At 40.0% G+C, this 21,522-nt stretch overlaps 1 protein-coding gene across 1 annotated transcript in view; it reads left to right on the top strand.

The window, feature by feature from the left end:
• The window catches only part of LOC125890260 (endophilin-B2-like), a 56,179-nt gene that overhangs the window by 4,793 nt on the left and 29,864 nt on the right, over nt 1-21,522 (top strand). Inside the window, exons 3-5 of the mRNA XM_049578817.1 lie at nt 4,298-4,426; nt 10,721-10,854; nt 17,630-17,722. Coding sequence (XP_049434774.1) covers nt 4,298-4,426; nt 10,721-10,854; nt 17,630-17,722 — 356 coding nt within the window. The remainder of the gene's footprint in view (nt 1-4,297; nt 4,427-10,720; nt 10,855-17,629; nt 17,723-21,522) is intronic.

The following is a 21,522-nucleotide window of genomic DNA, read 5'->3' as shown; positions in this document are numbered from 1 at the left end:
GTTTGCATGCTGATCTTAGCATTTTGTTCAAAGTGCCACTATCTAAGCATAACCTCACAGAGCTACTAGCATGGCTGTAGACTCTTTGTCTTGTTAAATATTAAGATGTTCAGAGTCTTTTAGTTAGTACAGGTTGTTTAGCTCAGAATATGGACAGAAACACACCACAGTATTGCATTCCATAGTTTCAGAAAGAACAATGAAAGAAACCCTCTAGGACAAATTACACTGAACAATAACATTGAAAGGAACAGAAACTAATCAGATATAGTGCAGGATTTCAGTTTTCCATCCATTTGGGATTTTAGCACCCCACATTTTTACCATATCAGTCCCCCCTCATCCTGACTGTGACAGTTCATATTTTCCTCATATTACCTCAGATTAGTTGAACTGGTGTCCTAATTACTCCTGCCAATGTAGCAGTGTGTCATACTGTTGTTGTTTTCAGAGTATATAAACCATATTTAACTTTTTGGGTGTGCTTTTTTTCTTTTTTTCCACAAGTGCAAAATGACTTGTCAGCCATCTAGCGGGTGACCCAATATTTTCTTGGTAATCATTTCAGGTGTCTGTCATGACCCTTTTATCAGTGTGTAATAAACAGTAGAATTTATTTGGTAGAGTTGAGACTTATCAAAGATGCAAAGTGCTTTATAAGAAAACCACAATCAGTAATGTGTGTGAGCAATAAAGGATGAAGAAAAAGTGATAAAAAAAATACACAGAAACAAGAATATGAACCCGAACTAAAGATATCCTAATCAAACTTCTTTTCTGCAACTGGAAGCTTGTTAATACTGTGTATCTTTTATATCATAATATAAATATTACTAAGTATTATGGACGTGTGATAGAGACCTTGAGACCAGGCCCTTTTGCATTTTCAGAGATATTCCCCTCAGACACAAAACTGTACTCGTGGAAAACATGTTTGTTATGTAAAGCTTTGTAATTTTGTGGACTCAAGTCATCCATTATATTCATTTACTCAACATAACCCACATTAGACTTGGGTGGTAATTTAGTAACAAGGCATACACCGAAGTGGTATCCTGGCACTACAGTAATGCATTGATAATGAAACTTGGTATGAAACTAGATGAGGCTTAGGGCCTACTAATTGGTGGGACTAGTAGAATCAGGTTTGTGGTGGTCTTGAATCTAAATAGTCAGAGTACACATTTATCAGCCACTGTGCTGTGTTAAGGTCAGTCCCTGCTGTTCCCAAGTGCAGTATTCATATCAAACATGATGTGTGCCCCCACAAAGTACCGTTTGTGTTACCCTGTGTTGTGAAGTCCACTATACCAATGTCAATTTCATTTGAAAAGGAAATGGCTTCAGCTGTGCTAGAGTACAGTTTAGAGTACAGTGGCTCCATGATCTTTTCAGTTTGAAATGGTTGCTTGTGGGGCTTCATGAGAGTGCATCAAACTTCAAAGTACAGTAAATGTGCTCTAAAAACAGCACAGTAAGCTCATATGAGAATTCTCTATGGAGTCGATCAACCCCTGTCTGATTCAGTGTAAATGGAAAACTATTCATGTTTGAGGGTATTTTGGTGCCGCCCAAGCCTAAAAGACATCACAGTCATATCATTTCTGAGTTGTGTGTGAAGGACAGGGATTGGACCTCAAAAGAGCCCCTGTACACTTGTATGCAAGGCAGTGTTCCTTTCTGAAGCTTATATTGTTGGGGCTGACTCAGAGATTTTGATTTTGTTGGTACAACATTGTATAACATTTTTAAGACTGAAATGTATGATATTTATTCACTAATTGCATTACTGGCAGTGAACAGAAACCCCACAAAACATCTCTGTTGAGAGTGTCAGAAGTATTAATTCAATTCAATAGTAGTGTCAGTAGTTTTGAAGGAATCCATTATGTGCCATTTCTTCATTGTTGGTGCGAGTCTTTCACAACTAGCAGTTAGTCCTACTGTATTGTGAGGCACTGTGTTGAAGTTGAATCCCAAATTGTTCCCGATGGCTGTTCCATTGGTGTGTGAGACCGTGTGAATGGTTACTGAGTAGAGTAGCAGGTGGCACCTTGTATTGTGTGTGTGTGTGTGTGTGTGTATACATATATATATATATATATATATATATGTATATGTGTGTGTGTGTGTAAATATGTGTATATATATATATATATATATATATATATATATATATATATATGTACAGTACAGGCCAAAAGTTTGGACACACCTTCTCATTCAATGCGTTTTCTTTATTTTCATGACTATTTACATTGTAGATTCTCACTGAAGGCATCAAAACTATGAATGAACACATGTGGAGTTATGTAATTAACAAAAAAAGGTGAAATAACTGAAAACATGTTTTATATTCTAGTTTCTTCAAAATAGCCACCCTTTGCTCTGATTACTGCTTTGCACACTCTTGGCATTCTCTCCATGAGCTTCAAGAGGTAGTCACCTGAAATGGTTTTCCAACAGTCTTGAAGGAGTTCCCAGAGGTGTTGGCCCCTTTGCCTTCACTCTGCGGTCCAGCTCACCCCAAACCATCTCGATTGGGTTCAGGTCTGGTGACTGTGGAGGCCAGGTCATCTGCCGCAGCACTCCATCACTCTCCTTCTTGGTCAAATAGCCCTTACACAGCCTGGAGGTGTGTTTGGGGTCATTGTCCTGTTGAAAAATAAATGATCGTCCAACTAAACGCAAACCGGATGGGATGGCATGTCGCTGCAGGATGCTGTGGTAGCCATACTGGTTCAGTTTGCCTTCAATTTTGAATAAATCCCCAACAGTGTCACCAGCAAAACACCCCCACACCATCACACCTCCTCTTCCATGCTTCACAGTGGGAACCAGGCATGTGGAATCCATCCGTTCACCTTTTCTGCGTCTCACAAAGACACGGCGGTTGGAACCAAAGATCTCAAATTTGGACTCATCAGACCAAAGCACAGATTTCCACTGGTCTAATGTCCATTCCTTGTGTTTCTTGGCCCAAACAAATCTCTTCTGCTTGTTGCCTCTCCTTAGCAGTGGTTTCCTAGCAGCTATTTGACCATGAAGGCCTGATTCGCGCAGTCTCCTCTTAACAGTTGTTCTAGAGATGGATCTGCTGCTAGAACTCTGTGTGGCATTCATCTGGTCTCTGATCTGAGCTGCTGTTAACTTGCGATTTCTGAGGCTGGTGACTCGGATGAACTTATCCTCAGAAGCAGAGGTGACTCTTGGTCTTCCTTTCCTGGGTCGGTCCTCATGTGTGCCAGTTTCGTTGTAGCGCTTGATGGTTTTTGCAACTCCACTTGGGAACATATTTAAAGTTTTTGCAATTTTCCGGACTGACTGACCTTCATTTCTTAAAGTAATGATGGCCACTCGTTTTTCTTTAGTTAGCTGATTGGTTCTTGCCATAATATGAATTTTAACAGTTGTCCAATAGGGCTGTCGGCTGTGTATTAACCTGACTTCTGCACAACACAACTGATGGTCCCAACCCCATTGATAAAGCAAGAAATTCCACTAATTAACCCTGATAAGGCACACCTGTGAAGTGGAAACCATTTCAGGTGACTACCTCTTGAAGCTCATGGAGAGAATGCCAAGAGTGTGCAAAGCAGTAATCAGTTATTTCAGTTATTTCAGTTATTTCACCTTTTTTTGTTAAGTACATAACTCCACATGTGTTCATTCATAGTTTTGATGCCTTCAGTGAGAATCTACAATGTAAATAGTCATGAAAATAAAGAAAACGCATTGAATGAGAAGGTGTGTCCAAACTTTTGGCCTGTACTGTATATACATACACACACACCTTTACACATAGGCTATGAGAAAATGGTGAAGCCAATAGAGAACAGAGACAAATAATAAGTCTATATCCTCATTAAGACCAGGATATTTTAAAGCCTCCAGTTGATGGACCCAAAAAACTTCCCTTTGATTGAGTTCTGCCCCCCCTCTGTTGACTCCTGACAAAAATGACTAGATGTTTATTTTGCTAGAGACTCTACTAAATTATGTTCACCAGTCACTGTGTAATTCTGTCTGCTCTGCTGAGCAGGTAGTGTTTAGTATATTCATCAGAGTTCAGGAACTGTCTGTGGGGGTTGATGTGGCTGTGGCTCAGACTTAACTACATTTAAAAAAAACATTAGCCCTAAATTCAAAAACAACGGGCTACAAGACGCTAAAAAGTTTCATAGAGCAGAGTTGGGTTCTGATAAATGAGGGATAAATGAACTAAAATTTCAAGCGCTTCTTTGTTTTCCAGCTGTGCTCTGAATAAAACTCTTCCTTACTCTCTCTCTCTCTAAAGGTGCCAGGATTGAAGAGTTTCTCTATGAAAAGTTGGATAGGAAGGCACCATCCAGAATTACCAATGCAGAGCTGCTGGGTCAATACATGCAGGATGCAGCAAAGGAATTTGGTCCTGGAACTCCATATGGTAAGTATGCATCCACTTAAAATCAAGCTTCAAGGGGTCAAAACTTTAATAAGATTATGACTTTACACCCTGTATAAACATGTGATCTGTATCTGGATCAGAAACAAAAAACATGTAAACACAAGATGTAAATGCATGCAGAACACATTGCACTTGCTATCAAATTACTGGCAGATCTCAGCCAAGGGAAATCTAGTCTGTACAGTTTAAATGATGAATGGACTTCCATGTATTTAGTGCCTTAGTGGGGCGGCAGTAGCTCAGCCCATAGGGACTTGGGTTGGGAACCGGAGGGTCGCCTGTTCGAGTCCCCGTCCGGACCAAAATATGGAGCATGGACTGGTGCCTGTAGAGGTGCCAGTTCACCTCCTGGGCACTGCCAAGGTGCCCTTGAGCAAGGCACCGAACCCCCCAACTGCTCTGGGCGCCTCACCAAAGGGCAGCCCCTCACTCTGACATCTCTCCACTTTGTGCATGTATAGGTCCTGTGTTTGTGTTGTTTGTGTTGTTTGTGTGTTGTTTGTGTCTTTCAGACCTGTGTGTAATTGACAAGCAAGAGTGAAAACATTGAATTTCCCCTCAGGGGGATTAATAAAGTAAATAAACTTAAACTTAAACTTAAACTTTCTAGTCGTACATCCACTCAAAGTGCTTTACACAACATACTGAATTCACCCACTCACACACACATTCATACACATTTGGGGATCAGTATCCTGCTCATGACACTTAGACATGCGGAGGAGCCGGGCATCTAACCGCCAGTCTTCCAATTAGTGGTCGACCCGTTCTGCCTCCTGAGCCACATTCATTTATTTGTGGCAGCCTGCCATCATTAAAACATCTGCCACCACGAATAGGACTGGACTGTTTATTAGGAGCATTATTGGGAGAAAAACAACAACAACAACATACAGTATATTACATAAGTGAGTACACCCCTCCCATTTTTGGAAATATTTTATTATATCTTTTCATGGGACAACACTATAGAAATGACACTTTGATATAACTTAAAGTAGTCAGTGTACAGCTTGTATAGAAGTATAGATTTACCTTCCTCTGAAAATTACTCAAAACACAGCCATCAACATCTGAACAGCTGGCAACATAAGTGAATACACCCCACAGTGAACATGTCCAAATTGTGCCTAAAGTGTCAATATTTTGTGTGCCAACCATTATTATCTAGCGCTGCCTTAACCCTTGACGCTGTCTGAGTGCCCAATTATTTAATATAGCGCATGCACACGGGCTGCAGGCAGGTCAGCCCGAGCTTCATACTGGAGAAATGTCAAATATTGAACATCTTATCACTCATTTAGACAAAAGTAGATCGGAAAATAGGGCCCAGGTTGAAAAAAACATTAGTTTCCCTTTAAAAGCAAGGACCTCCAAACTCTTGAATACACCAACCTTAATGTGAGAGCACTTAAAATCATTTCTAAAAAACACTGCCAGCCCACCCCCACGACCAGAAGGCCTGGGACAGTTGAAATGGTCATAATTAGGGGGACAAAGTTCAACTAGTCATATCTCGTCCAAGTCCAGTACAGTCCAGCTCATGATTATCATTGAAATTTGTCCAGCTCCACAATGTTTTGGATGCAGATGACTTTAGCTTCCTCTGGTGTCCCATTTGATTTGATGAATATCTTATCAGTTAGTCCAGGTACTTTGTATTTTACCTTGTTTCTTGATGTATTGTGCTTTTTTGGCTATGTCGGCGTTGTGTTTAGATAGGTGCTCGTTAATAAAGACATCTGTTCCCTTTAGCTTTCTTCCTTGTTTTAGTAGTGCAGTCTTGTGTTTTCTGTTGAAAACAACTGAGAGTCCATAGTGTGCTCTTGGTGACCGCAGTTCTTCAGTTCACAATTGTCATCAATTGCCAGTTGTGTACCCAGAAGTGACTTTTGTTAGCAGGACGTTACGATGATTCAGTCTACGTTAATGCTCTGAATGTTGCGTACTGAGCCTTTAACCCTCTTCCTGGATTGTCTACCAAGAAATGTGCAGACAGTTAAACATGAATCATCTGAACCCACATGCTCTTTTATTGCATTGCATGCCATGAATGATTGATTAAATAACAAATGGAGCTTTTAAGTATAGTGCCTTATATACTAAATAGGGAGAGATTTTGGCCACAGTCCATGGAGAATCAACCAGCCTCTCTGCAGCAGAGATAAATTGTGACTGCAGCACTCTCAGCCTGTACTGCCTTCCACCCCTGAGACATACAAAAGTCATTTCCCACCACCACAGCTGTCTAAACTTTGTTGATGATATGCAGTCCTTATTTGTACAGCTGAAATGCACATGCATGGAGAGGATGGATCAATGCGACCAGTTTGAGTGCTGCTGCCTAAAATAGCTATTTACAAATGTTTTTGCATTATTAATAGACATAACTGATACCCAAGTTTTCTCTAACTGGACTACACAACACCTTATATGTACAGTTTTACTGATAAAAGCAGGGCTGAACCTCAAGCTCATTTTCATTGTCAGTTAATCTGACAATTATTTTTTAAATTTATAGTAAAGAAGAAAATAGTAAACAATGCCTGTACGGGTTCCTGTAGCTCAAGGTGACATTTTGGAAGTGCTTGTTTTGACTGACCAATGGTCTAAAACCCAAAGATATTTAGGTCTGCTATCACCCAAGCAAGAGAAAAACAGCAAATCCTGATATTTAAGAAGCTAGAACCTGTGTATTAATAATTGACTATTCAGTACAGCTATAGTTCGAAGTATAAGCTTAACCTGAAGGAGTACTGTTCCACCAGATCACTTACAGTCACGAGGCCTGCAAGCAGTGCCTTTGTTGTTGGCTTAACAGTTTAATTAAACTAATTTTCTAGATTGACACATTTGGTTGGTGTGGTTAATTATTATTTTGATTTGATGTAGTCCAATTCAGATAGGACTACCTGTCTGGAATCCTGAAATCAATTGGATCGCTGCAGTCATTTTCCGGTACATTTAAAATAAACTTCATTGTTGTCAGCAACCAATGACTAGTCTTAATTTAGGCTTTGATCAGTTACATAATAAATGGACAGACATCATATCATATCCCAACCCTCCCTAAAGTGTAAGTTGTTGATTCTGTGCACCTCTCTTTTTTATGCCTCTGTGCATTGTCTCTCCATCTCTTCCTCTGTCCCATTCTTGTGAATGCCTTATCTCAAGAAAGTCCAACGGAAATATCTTAAAATTTGGCCCAAACATTTACTTTGACTCCGTGATGAGCTGATTCGATTTTAGTTGCCAAACGCCAAGGTCATTGTGACTGTGTCTGTCACATTCTTGTAAAAGTGATAGCTTCAAAACACATTGAGGCAATATCTCATCAATGATATTTCAATGGAATAAATTACTTACTGACTTATTCATACTTCAAAAACAGCATCAGTAAGTGATTAATATAGGGGGGGATCAAAATAAAATGAAAATCAAACAGCCACCCTCCTCCTCAGATAAGTTAAGAATAGTCCCTAAAGTGCGGTGAGGTTTGTGGACCATTACCTGCCACAAAGAGAGAAATGTGAACAGCTTGTTTCTCCTCTGACACGTCACACCTGTGTGCCGCCACGGCTCATCTGTTCAGGTACTTCTGAGCAGTCATGACACCAACGAAAAGGAAATTAATGGACCTGGAGCCAGGCTTCTCGGTCGCCGGTAAACTGCATTATTTTGCAGTGGCCATAGTGCTCTGCCGTATTCCTGTCTGTGACCCCCATTCAAACCACAATTGGCAGGATTCAACTTTCATTTCTGCTGCAGGTTGAAATCTGTACTCGCACAGCGTGCTCCTGAATGATTTCTTTTGCTCGCACAAAACTATTTTAAGTCACAAATATGAGTAAAATGATCGCACCTTAGAGCTCTGTGGAAAACAAATCACTGTATCATATACAAACAAATCTAGCCTATAAGTGAAAAATAAATAAATAATAACTTTGACTGTTCAAAGATACTAAATAGCTCAGCTAATACTGGAAAACAAACCACTGCAGCAGCACATTGAGGTCCAGGTGGCCAGTGTGTTATTGGACTGCGCATGGACACACACCCTCTTGCGACTGGACTTTGAACTTATCCCACAGTAGCGGTACCGTGAGGTACCGTAGTACTACGGTACTCCAACATTATGGTATCATACGTACTGTGGTGTTTAAGTACCGCGGTCTACCGTTGGTACCAGTATACCGTGCAGCACTAGGACTTAGTGATGAACTGAATAGATTTTGGGGAGAAGGCCTTGAGGGAATGGCCTCAAATGTGGCACAAATGTCCAATTGGACTCAAGGATGGACTAATTAGAATTCATTGGTCAAAGGTCAAGGTCGCTGTGACCCTACAAAACATGTTTTTGGCCATTACTCAAGAATTCATACTCTAATTATGCCAACATTTTACACAAATGTCTAATACAATAAAATGATGAAGTGATGACATTACATTAAAGGTCAAAGGTCAGCTTCTCTTAGACATCATAATATACTGCAAACCAAAATAAACAAACAAGCAAACAAAATGTTTCTGGCCATTGCTCAATGGTATAACTCAGGAATAGAATGGGAGACAGATACTATATTGGTGACTCTAATCTTGGGTGTCCACCTTGACTGTTAACTGTGCTGATTGTATAGATATTTGTGTTGCCAGACAAAATATGTGTGAGAAGCATCCATATTTAAGCATTTTTAACCTTTTTTTTCAGCAGCATCCATATTTGAAGCACTGACAACTGTCATGGCTACATATGAGTCTGGACAGAATGGACAGACATGGATGTAAACTGTAACTGGTCCCTGTGGATGAAATGCAGTGAGTTCCTTAAAAGGTTTCTAGTCCCTGGGGAAAGTTCCTACAGTGAAAAAGGGCTTTTTACTCATACAGTGTAGATTACATAGTCCCTGTATTTTTCCCTAAACACTTTTGGATGTATATTTAACTTAAAGAGAAAAGACAGGAATTGTCAAAAGCCCGTTTTTGTCTCCACCAGACACAGTGCCAAATAAATGACTCCTTCTTGATCTTATTAGAAAAAGTATGATTGAAAAAAAAGTGATAAGGTATGGCTACAGAAAAGGAAACTTAAACTCAAATGTTACATCATACTGTTTTTGAGAAACAAATGCATATCTGCTGATGTCTTTATGCTACACAAAAAAACAACAACAGTAGTGCATTTCTATTATGTTTGAACTCTTATAAGCGTAGACTATTGTATCTACAACGAAACTGTACCTGGGAAGAGAGTGGAATTTGAAATGAAGACTCTGTGGTTAATGGATGACTAGTCCATACCCATTGGTAGCTTTGTCACCTTCTACCTATGCCTATGTGCAGTTTCACATAGATTGACCACGTCAGTGAGTAGAAAAACGTGGGACAGACAGAACGACTGACTGACATAATGACACACTGTCAGTTTCCATGATTATGTACAGCATACCATGCCATGACTTAGTCATACCAAAAATTTGAAAAAAAAAAAAAACAACAACATTGGGCCACAGGGGGAGCCACAGCGATGGGTCGCATTTTAGCCATTTTTAAGCATTTTTCTGTTGTTATAGCGCCACCCAGTTGCCAATTAGAGTTAAATTTCTCCAGTCACCTTGAGGCGTCCTGTTCTACATATCTACCAAGTTTAGTAAAAATCGATTTGGCGGTTAGGCCTAGATAAGAAATTAGCTCTCTAGCGCCCCCATTTTGTTTGATCGGGTCAATGATGGAGGGGTCCCCTCAGATTATGTGTGGTCATATGCCTACAAAGTTGCGTGGTGATCGGTGAAACCATTGAGATGTTATACACCTTTATGTGATAGTCATTGCCTTATAGAAGCTCAGTTTTAGTAAGTTTTCCAACTTTAGATATTGGTCCCTAGATTATGTTCATCGAGTTTCATGTAGATCGGCCAAACTTCCTCGGAAGAGGAGTGTTTTTCAAAAAATTCAAAATGGCGGAAAATCTATATAACCGGAAGTTATGGGTTCTTGAGGCAAATTTGTTCTTCATGATGAGAGGCATCTCTGTGCAAAGTTTCATGTCTCTACTGCATACGGAGCATGAGATATGCCCATTCAAAATTTGCAATTTCAGTTGGTAGCTATAACGCCCCCCTTTGATGTAACTTTGCTTGATTTGCATCCTCCCATGACCCTCTACCACTGTGCCAAATTTCACATGGATTGACCAAGTCAGTGAGGAGAAAAACGTGGAACAGACACACACACACAGTTTTCGTCATTATATAGTAAGATATCTGTTTGTTGCAGGGAGCACTTTGATTGAAGTCGGGGAATGTGAGAGAAGATTAGGAACAGCAGAGAGGGAGTTCCTCCAGACGTCCGCCATCAGCTTTCTTACCCCTCTCAGGAACTTTCTGGAAGGAGACTGGAGGACAATTTCGGTAAGTCTGAAACACTAGATCCACTCTTATCAGTCAAGTGGCCATTCACTATCATCATTCTATTGTTTTTTAGGAAGAATGGTGAAATATTGAGGGAGAAAGAGTTTCTCATTCTTGTACACATAAAGAGAGAGAGAGAGAGAGAGAGAGAAAGGAATTTTTAAAAGATAAAGAAACACATACATATATACTTAGACAATGGGAGACTACAGATCACACTGAAATGCACATGCACATTTATACAAAGTCTGGTCTCAGGGTTGACATGTAAATAATCATGTCTAGCTCTCAGCAAATGTATCATTCTGGGTTCTCAACATTAAATAAATTGTACACTAGGTCAATCCATTCATCAGTTCTAGCTATTTTTTTTAGCCTTTTCTTAGTAATGTAGTTTTTACAAGCCACCAATAGTATTCTCAACAAATAGTTATCCTCCTTCCTCTATTGCAGTTTAATCAAGTACATCAGCTCACTGAAGGGCAACTCTAAAATATAAGAAAGTCATTTGCGTCTTTGTTCCCACAAGATAATAATGATATTAATGATAATATTACAGGATCACTTGTAGTAATGATGCTTACAGTGATCAAGCTATTATGTGGAACACAAAGCTTGGGAAAGAATTGTTGCTATATAAATTATGTTTAAATAATTTGCTTATAGTAATTGAGTTGTCTGCTCACAGTGTTAATTTTTGGTCTTTTTTTTACATGACAACATATGAGAAAAAAATTAACTAAGATAATTCTATTTTTATTTTGTTTATACTTAACTCCTATGATCCTTTGCCTCGCAGTAACCCGCCTGCTTCCGTCTGGCTACCTGAGGCTGCTGCTCCATGTACATTGAAATCATGACATGAAAAAGAAAGTATTTTTCTCTCAATGTAAAAAGGTAGTCACCTCGAAGCTTATGGCTGCTAGTGATGGAGACAGAAAGCAAATGCGCACGGGAAAGCTCCTGTGGTTGAAGCCGTCTCGTCAGGAAGATTGACGCATACTGCCAATGTAATGAAACAGCTTTATTTAACCTTGCATTAATCAATAAAAATCAGTAAATAGTGAAGCCATTTATTCTTTTTTTATTTATGTAATAAATATAAATAAAATATAAAAAAAATGTTGTAATAATCATTTGCTCATAGTGATCAGTTTGACCTAGATAGATGTGATGATCACTGTAAGCAGATTTGACTGTACATTTTTTAGGCTGGGGTAGACAAATTAAGACCTCATATGTTTGTGTATGTATTTATTTTAGAGCCCAACCAATATATTGGTTTGGCCGATATATGGGTTCTGCCAATATTTCGGCCATTATTTGACTTCTTTTTGTGTGACAACATTGGGATCAGCAGTTATACAGCCAATGTGTCCTATTTTTATATATAAATATATATATATATATATATAAGTATATTAAACAAACAAACAAACAAAACAAATAGTCATTATTCTGTACTTCTTTGTTGGGGCAGTGTAATTGCTATTTACTAGAATTATCCATTAGAGGGAGCTCTTGTCACTTGTTCCTCATCCAATATTCTCCACAGCAAGACTTGTCTGCACAGATTTGATTACAGCAGTAAAGGTACTGCATATGTGCACTTCCACACAGATATTTTTTCTCAATACTCAATAATAAACATGTGAACATTTTGAACTGGGGCGGCATGGTGGTGTGGTTAGCGCTGTCGCCTCACAGCAAGGGGGTTCCCGTTTTGATCCCGGGTGTGGGAGCCCTTCTGTGCGGAGTTTGCATGTTCTCCCCGTGTCAGCGTGGGTTCTCTCCGGGCACTCCGGCTTCCTCCCACAGTCCAAAGACATGCTGAGTGGGGATTAAGTTAACTGATAACTCTAAATTGTCCATAGGTGTGAATGTGAGCGTGAATGGTTGTTTGTCTCTATGTGTCAGCCCTGCGATAGTCTGGCGACCTGTCCAGGGTGTACCCTGCCTCTTGCCCAATATCAGCTGGGATAGGCTCCAGCCCCTGTACTGTACAGATTTACCAGGTCCTTTAGCTTGAACACTGATGAAACAAGAGGATTGTCCATGCACACTTCCTCAATATAGGAGACAAGCAAATGTAATGCCTTGGTTAACATTGTCTACGATAGATTCTTCTTCTTTCTTGTCCCTCACTCAGTGTGTACAAAGAGATAAGACACTGAGTGTGGTACTTGGCCTCTTGGGCAATGGGGTCTCTAGCACTGAGTTTGGCTAGGAAGGGTTTGTCCTGTAATTTGAGTAGGGATGCACCGAAATGAAAATTTGTGGCCGAAGCCGAAGCCGAATAATATTAAACAATACCGAGTACCAAATACCGAATATCGTTTAGTTTTTCATTAGTTTTTGCAGATGAACCCCCTCCAGATTAGTGTTGTCACGGTACCAAAATTGGATCCTACTGTTTGATACCAATGAAAATATCACAGTTCTGAGTAGTATCACGATACCACAGCGAAAATGAGGCAGATGTGCCTTTTGTCATTTATAAAAAGATAAATCACTTTTCTATAATACATCAATGATATTTCAATGGAATACATTACTTATTGACTTATTCATACTTCAAAAACAGCACCAATAAGTGATTAACATGGGGGGGATCAAAATAAAATAAATAAATACAATAAGAATCAACCATCCACCCTCCTCCCCTGATGGCCCCTTCAGTAAAGAACAGTCCCTAAAGTGCGGTGAGGTTTGCGTGCCGTCAACGGCTCATTTCTCCTCTGACACGTCACATACCTGTGTTCGGCTGGCTTGGCTGTTCAGGTACTTCTGGGCAGTCCACACGCCAAGAAGAGGATATTATTGGAGCCGGCTTCTCCATCGCCGGTAAGCCGATGGTCGCTGTATTTGACAGGAATACATTACTGTCTGTGTCTGTGACCCCCGTTCAAACCACAATCGGTGGGATTCGCCTTTCGTTTCTTCTGGTGGTTGAAATCTGTAGGCTGCTCGCACAGCGTGCTGAATGATTTAAGCCTATTTTGCTCACTCAAAACTATTTTTAGTCGCAAATGCGAGTTTGGTGACGGACGGATCACCACACTGCCAACAATTTTACTTCGCCTGTCACGGCACACTGTTTGATTGCGTTATCAAAACACGCCGCTATTATTCGGCCTTGGTTTTAACTTATTCCACTGTACACCAAATGTGTGTTGTTTTGCAATATTCAGCTGAATATATTCAGTTACCGAATATTCGGTGCATCCCTAAATTTGAGGGAACACTGCCTCACACGAATGTCAAGTTGGAATGTTGATGCATTATGCAAATCATCTCCTGGTTTGCTACAGAAGAAGCATACCTGTGATGAATGATGTTTCTGAGTCATCTTATGTGGGGCATTTTCCTCTTTCCAGCCCTCTGAAGTTTTGTTTTGTTGTAATGCAGTCTGCAGGAGTCGTGCCATTTGGTTTTGTGAAGCCGGAATTATGCCTCGATGCCCTGACCCACATCCAATTGTGACAGTTTTAGTGTTTTTGGCAGGCAGCCGATCTTGTCGAATGCTACAAGATGCCCAGCCATGGTCTTGTATCCTGCACCATCTGTGCCACATGCTGAATTAGATGGACATTTCAGCATCTCATCTGTGTTGTCGTGACACAGAACACATTTGTTCCAGTTTGTGGCGCTGTGTATCTGATGTTTCTGGCTCATTAGGATTTACCACCTTGAAAAGTTTTGCCATTGTCTCTCAGCTGAAAGCATACAAATAGGTGTTAGCCAACAGATTACTGATGTTTTGACCAATATTTTGTCAAAAAGATCAACATTTTCACTGCTGCTTCATAAAGGCTTGCTAGCCAGCTAACTTGCTAAAGTTAGCCAAATATGTTAGCTCGCTAGCTCAATTGGTAATAAGGATTGATAAACATGTTGGTCGAATAACCACATTTAATTCAAAATGTTCACATGTTTATTATTGAGTATTGAGGAAAAAATATCTGTGTGGAAGTGCACATATACAGTACTTTTACTGCTGTAATCAATTCTGTGCAGATGAGTCTTGCTGTGGAGAATATTGGATGAGGCACAAGTGACAAGAGCTCCCTTTAATGGATAATTCTAGTAAATAGCAATTACACTGCTCCAACAAAGAAGTACAGGACAAATAAAGAATCTGTTTGTTTGTATAATATACTTAATAATGTAAGCTGCATAACTGCTGATCCCGATGTTGTCACACAAAAAGAAGTCAAATAATGGCAGATATATTGGCCAAACCAATATATTGGTTGGGCTCTAAAATAGATACATACACAAACATATGAGGTCTGCGCACAACTGTTTCTGTAATTCAGAAAAATATGTGTAACTCTGCTTATATTTGGTTTTAGTATTAATTAGTTCCCTGACTGCCAGATGCATGTAGTTGAGTAGTTTCTAGCATGTTGTAAATACTACCACTGCATTCCTGATCCTTCAAAATGTAGGATTAGCCCCCAGAATGAAGATCCGAGGTGGTTTAGAAACTAAGCTACTGGTAAAATAACAAATGGCCGCTATTGGCGCCATGGGACAACTATGCCATGGCCCTATAGCCAAAAATCTTCCTTAGGGCATGCTCTAACAGGGTGCCAAAACTCATGTTTTTATCATCAAAAAAGCACAATTCCTTCAGATATTTCACACATCTGCTGGACTAATATTTTAATTTAGTAAACTGATTCACACTGAAAATTCTTTTCTTTCTTTTTTTTTGTACTTTATTCACAATCCCCATTAGTTGTTATCACACTAATGACTACTCTTCCTGCGGTCCACACAAAACACAAACAAGATAAAACATTAAATTATCACATCATAGATGATTTACAACATCTACAAAATTAACAAAAACAAGAGACAGCAGTAGTTATCTCACATTCACAGTGTCACCACATCAGTAGATCATTGAGGCAAACCAACAGAGCCCATGAACTAGGGCCAATGCAATGGATAAATACTTTTAACCTTCACAAACATTAAATCATATGTTGGTAAAACAGATTTCTTTTTTGATAATTACTATTGTTTCTTTTTAAAACTAATTGTACTGGTAACCTGGGTTAAGTAGTGGTTTGTGGTAGTTTATTCCAATTTGACGAAGAAGACCAAGACGGGCAGCTCTGTTTGGACAAGGTGAATTTTATTAAGCTTGTTTTGAGGCACTAGACCAGATTGCTGGACAATAATCCAGGTGTGAGAAAACTAAAGCTCGTACTATTGTTTAATTGTCATCTCTGTTTAAAAAAAAAAGGGCACACTTTCTGATCACTGAAATGCCTCTGCAACCATGTTATTAATGTGAGCTGACCATGACAGTGTTCTCTCTAGTGTGACCCCCCAGAATTTGGCCTCTTTAACCTGCTCAGTAGCCACCCCACACAAAGAGATGCACAGCTCTTGACCTGTCCTCGAAGCATGCTTGGAGCCAAATATCAGACCCTTTGTTTTTGAGATGTTCAAATTGTTTTCAGAAATCCATTCAGAAACCTGCATCAATTCTTCTTGCATTGTTATGTTAACCTCCTTGGCAGTTTTTGCCGATACATACATTGTTGTGTCATCCACATACATAGCCTTACATGTCACAGCCTGCATTCTGCTCCCCTGCTCTCCCTGCATTTTTGGGCACACAGCTGCTTCTCATCAGCACTCCCTGCATATAAGTAGCTGCTGCCTTTCTCTCAATGTCAGATTGTTCTTTGACTTCATGCAAGACTTTCCAGCACTCCTTACCTGCCTGATCTCCTGTTGCCGACCCTGCCTGCCTCTGACCTGTCTACGTCATCTGTTTCCTGGTAAACTCACCAGCCTTCTGTCCCCGACCATGAGTTCTGCCTCAGCATCTCTGGTTTTTGTCTGCCTGTGGCTGTGTGGTGTTTTCCTGCCACGACGTTTCACTGTAAGTGTTCCCTCCTGCTTGTCAGTTGCCTGCTGTGAGACACCACACGCTCCCTTGTGTGTGTGTCTGCTGCTCATCCCTTGTCAGCTCTGTTACTTTGCTCGACTGCTCTTCTAGTTCTGGACCCCTCCCCTTCTCATCCACACCATCAGTAAGTGCTACGTCGGCCTGCTAGCCAACTGAACTGTTCAGGTCTGAGGACTCACGTCTTCATTCTCACTCCCCTTTCCAAGTTCAGCCCAGTCTATTCCCTGGTCCCTGACCCCAGAGACTGTGTGTGGGCTCTGAGCCTGAAGAATGAACAGTTAATAAAATGGAATAAAGGAGAGGTCCTAGGCAGCTGCCCTGGGGAATTCCACATTATAGTGATTTAATGTCTGAAGGGACTCCATAGAAATTATACTGTTGTCTACTGAATTAATAACTTTTCATCCAATTTACAGCTGAAATTTTGAATCCATATGCAGATAGTTTCAGAACTAGTTCATGGTCTGTAAGATCAAAAGCTGCACTAAAGTCAAATGTACAATACCCACTATTAATTTTATGTCAATTTGTTGTACTTTGAATATAAATAAAGTGCCAGAGTGCATAACAAGCGTCAAAATAGAGCTTGTATATGAAAAAATAAAGTTCCAGGGGAGGATTCCCTGGATCCCCAACAGAGGTCTGGGCAAATTATTTGTATATAATTATAAATGTTTGTTTATCACTTGGCCCCTGGTCTCCTGTCATTTTACCAAAATGCAAGCAAGTGGAGTATCCTTGTTCTACACATTTTTGACTGTTACAGCCTGCTTTACTTGCACCATGCTGGCTGGTTCTTCACAACTCAGCTGTTCCCTGTTTGTGTTATTATGTTTACCTTAGAAAGAACGACGCCTTCTGGAGAATCTCCGCTTGGACCTGGATTCCTGTAAAACGCGTCTGAAGAAGGCCAAGGTGGCTGAGGCTAAGGCTGCGGTGAGTCCTTTGGTACCTCCTAACCCACAGCCCTATTCCCCCACCCATAATGTAATAAAACCTTTGATGGTGCTGGCATTAACCATGACTAACTGTCTGTGTATTTATAACTTTTGCAGTGCGATGGTGAAGTGAGTATTACAAAAATTTTTAAAGACTTTCAGTATGATGCACATGTTTGGTTGTTTTTTTCTGTCTCACTTGCTTTGAGTACATTTTTGTGCCATTCGGTTATAGGTGGCAAGAAACTATAAATCATTGGTTAAACAAAAGCAAAGCAAGAGACTTAAAAAAACAAGTTTGACCTGAAGTTGACTTTCTGTAGAGAAAGCTTGAAACGTGGCATATTAAACAGTATCATGCGATATTAACACCAGCCATTGACCATATTTGACTGTGACTGGTGAGACTGTTTATTCTCCTAGCCACCACAGTACAGTAGCAAATAGCAACTGTGAGAACAAGTCAGAAGGGGTCTGATGGTTCCTTTAACTCTTGCATCACAACCAGGTTAATGTCTTGGCAAAAAACAAAAAAGAAAGTTGACTGTATCTAAAATCTGTCTGGATGAACTCTTTGCAGGAGGGATCATTGCAGTATTATTTGCTCAGGTGTTTTATCACTGTCTAACAGTTTATTTATTCATGAAGGTATTCATGAAATACAATTTAAATGTCTTTTTAATATTGACTTTAAGCCAATATGTGACCAGCCATGGAAAAACCAGGAACAAGTCTCCCGAGAGGCATTTTGAGTGATTTACAGATTCTGAAAGTGTAGTTTCTAAGCTTTCCAATGATGTCTAACACATGGAAATCTGAAAAAATTTGAAGAAGTTGTGGCCATTTTAATGCAGGCACTCCTCAAACTACTTTACTAGGAAATCCAGGCTGAACGAATTTTGAATTCTCAGGTGCCAGGTACAATGCTGCTCATTTGCATCTCATGTAGATAAGCCCTACCCCCTACTGGTCTAGCTCTCAGTGACATGTGGTATCTGTTAGCCTGCAGGGCAGAAGCTATTGTAGTAGTTTGAACAATGTAGTTAATGTTGATCTAGTGTTATTTTCCTTAAGCACTTTAGTGGACTGATCAGAATCAGAATGTACTTTATTGAAATGGAAATGCTTTTGTTACAAAAAGCCCCTGAATAAAGTTGATCATTGGGGGTGTACTATTCTGTATACAAACGTGTGTTTTGTGTTCCTCTGTGTGTGCGTACATACGTTTAATCCACAGTAAATGCCCTAAAACTCAAAAATACACGATCAGCCATCCGGTCAAAGTACACAAATTAAACAGTTAGAATTTTAAACATAGGTCTTGGATCAGGGTGGTTTGGATCCAGTAGAAAGTGGGACTTACTGGCGTGGGCCCAAGCACTGGGCCCGTTGAGATGAATGGGTGTCCGCTGTCCACAGCTGCAGTCAGTCCGGTGTCCAGAAAACAGCACAGAAGGTGTAAAAATGGGTTCTGGGGTGGCCGAAGTGTTCACAGGGTCTTTCCCTCTCAGGCGGGCAGTATCGTTGTGGTCGATCTGGTTGTAGAATGGAGAAAAAAGTAGTATATTGCTAAAAGTTAGCGAAACGCTAAAGTAGTTTGGTGTGGCTGTGTCGGCACCAGTCACACAGGTGTCCCAAAAAAGCTTAAAATCCGCCGGTCAAACACACGAGATCAGCCATCCACCATCCGGCCAACGTACAGACTTTAAGGCAAATAAAATCTTCAGAAGTGGCAGTTCCTTATGCAGGAGCAGCTGGCTGCATAAGTAGCCATGTGGTTCAGCTGATTGGCCGAAAAAAGAACAAAAGCACATGAATAGCCAAAGAAAGCCAGTATGCAAATTTACTGTTGTAGGATCTAGGATCAGAGCATTTCCTCAAAAACAACCCAAATTCAAATACAAAGTTTATGGTTTTAAGGCCACCAATACTGTTATTTGAAACATGGAGTGGCTTCTTCATGATTCCAACTTACATATTCTGCAAAAAAACCAAAAATCACTAATTTAAAAAAAAACAAAAAAAAACAAACGATTTTTTTCTTTTTTTTTTTCGACTTGTGCCAGGCCGACTTGTTGCTGGGTTTCTCGTGGTGGGCCACATATTTGTTACAAGCTGAAAAGATTTACTTTCTTTTCTTTGAATGGAGATTAAAGTAATGAATCAGTATGTGACATTTGGATCATAGTAGAGCAATTATCCATTTACAGTTTCTATGACCATACTGGCATGTATGGTTTACCTGAATATTTATAAAATGTACTTCAAATAGAAATATGTTTTCTGAACAGTTTTATACAATGTTGCTGTGAATACCAGCATAGATACTGGTGTAGATACATTTGTTGAAGAAAAAAAAAAAAAAAAAAGTAAAATAAATCTGGTGTACAAAACCATCTGAGTGATACTTACCAAAAGCTGAAGGCCCTCTCAAAACCAATTAAGAGCAAAGAGTTGAACCCATACACCCCTACTGTTCTCAGAAAACTTACCTTAACATTTGAGTTTTTATTGTGAAAAAAATGTACAAGACAAGAAAATGCTCAGGGCCCCGTTATTCAGAAGTGATATGATCAGATTTTGGTTCGGATCAAATCTTGAAAAATTGGTTGTTCCAAAGGATTCTGAAATCAGATTCGATCATGTAATCCAGCCTTGGGTTTGATTTGGATCAAACTCTCAGAATGTCAATCAAACAATCAATCAATTTTATTTATAAAGCCCAATATCACAAATCACAATTTGCCTCACAGGGCTTTGCAGCATACGACATCCCTCTGTCCTTAGGACCCTCGCAGCCGATAAGGAAAAACACCCCAAAAAGCCCCTTTAACGGGGGAAAAAATGGTAGAAACCTCAGGAAGAGCAACTGAGGAGGGATCCCTCTTCCAGGATGGACAGATGTGCAGTAGATGCCGTACAGAATAGATCAACATGATAAATTAACAGTAATCCGTATGACACAATAAGACGTAAAGAGAGACAGAGACAGAGAGAGATGCAGGACAGATAGTAATAATAATAGCTTGCAACAATATTAATTAAAGTAATAATATTATAATAATAATTACGGCTATTGTGGTACAATATGTTGAAAGTATATATTAATATATGATATTATATGTATGTGACAATAATCATATGTGTATAATAACAGTAGAAGTATGACTAGTGATAACAGCAGCAGGAGGCATCAGGCAGGACCACAGCAGCAGCACAACCACGCACGTCACACTATCCAGGCACTGCTGCGATATAAGTTAACCTGCAAGACAGTGGAGCACAAAGGCTCCGGAGAAGAGGCCGAGTTAGTGACATGCAGTAGAGCCGAGTTAGTGGCATGCAGTAGAGCCCAGTTAGCGAGATGCAGTAACAGGACATAAGTGTTAGCAAAGGAGAGAGAGAGAGAGAGAGAGAGAGAGAAGGAGAGAAGGTGCTCAGGAGGTCCCCCGCCAGACTAGGCCTAAGTCAGCCTAACTAGGGGCTGGTACAAGGCAAGCCTGAGCCGGCCCTAACTATAAGCTTTATCAAAAAGGAAAGTCTTATGTCTAGTCTTAAATGTGGAGATGGTGTCTGCCTCCCGGACCGTAACAGGAAGATGATTCCACAGGAGAGGAGCCTGATAGCTGAAGGCTCTGGCTCCTGATCTACTTTTGGAGACTTTAGGGACCACGAGTAACCCTGCATTCTCAGAGCGCAGTGTTCTGGTGGGATAATATGGCACTATGAGCTCTCTAAGATATGACGGAGCTTGACCATTTAGAGCTTTATAAGTTAACAGTAGGATTTTAAATTCAA

Source organism: Epinephelus fuscoguttatus, linkage group LG6 (genome assembly GCF_011397635.1).
Source record: "Epinephelus fuscoguttatus linkage group LG6, E.fuscoguttatus.final_Chr_v1".
NCBI lineage: Eukaryota > Metazoa > Chordata > Actinopteri > Perciformes > Serranidae > Epinephelus > Epinephelus fuscoguttatus.
Note: the sequence above shows the minus strand (reverse complement) of the source record. Positions and strands in the feature narration are given on the sequence as shown.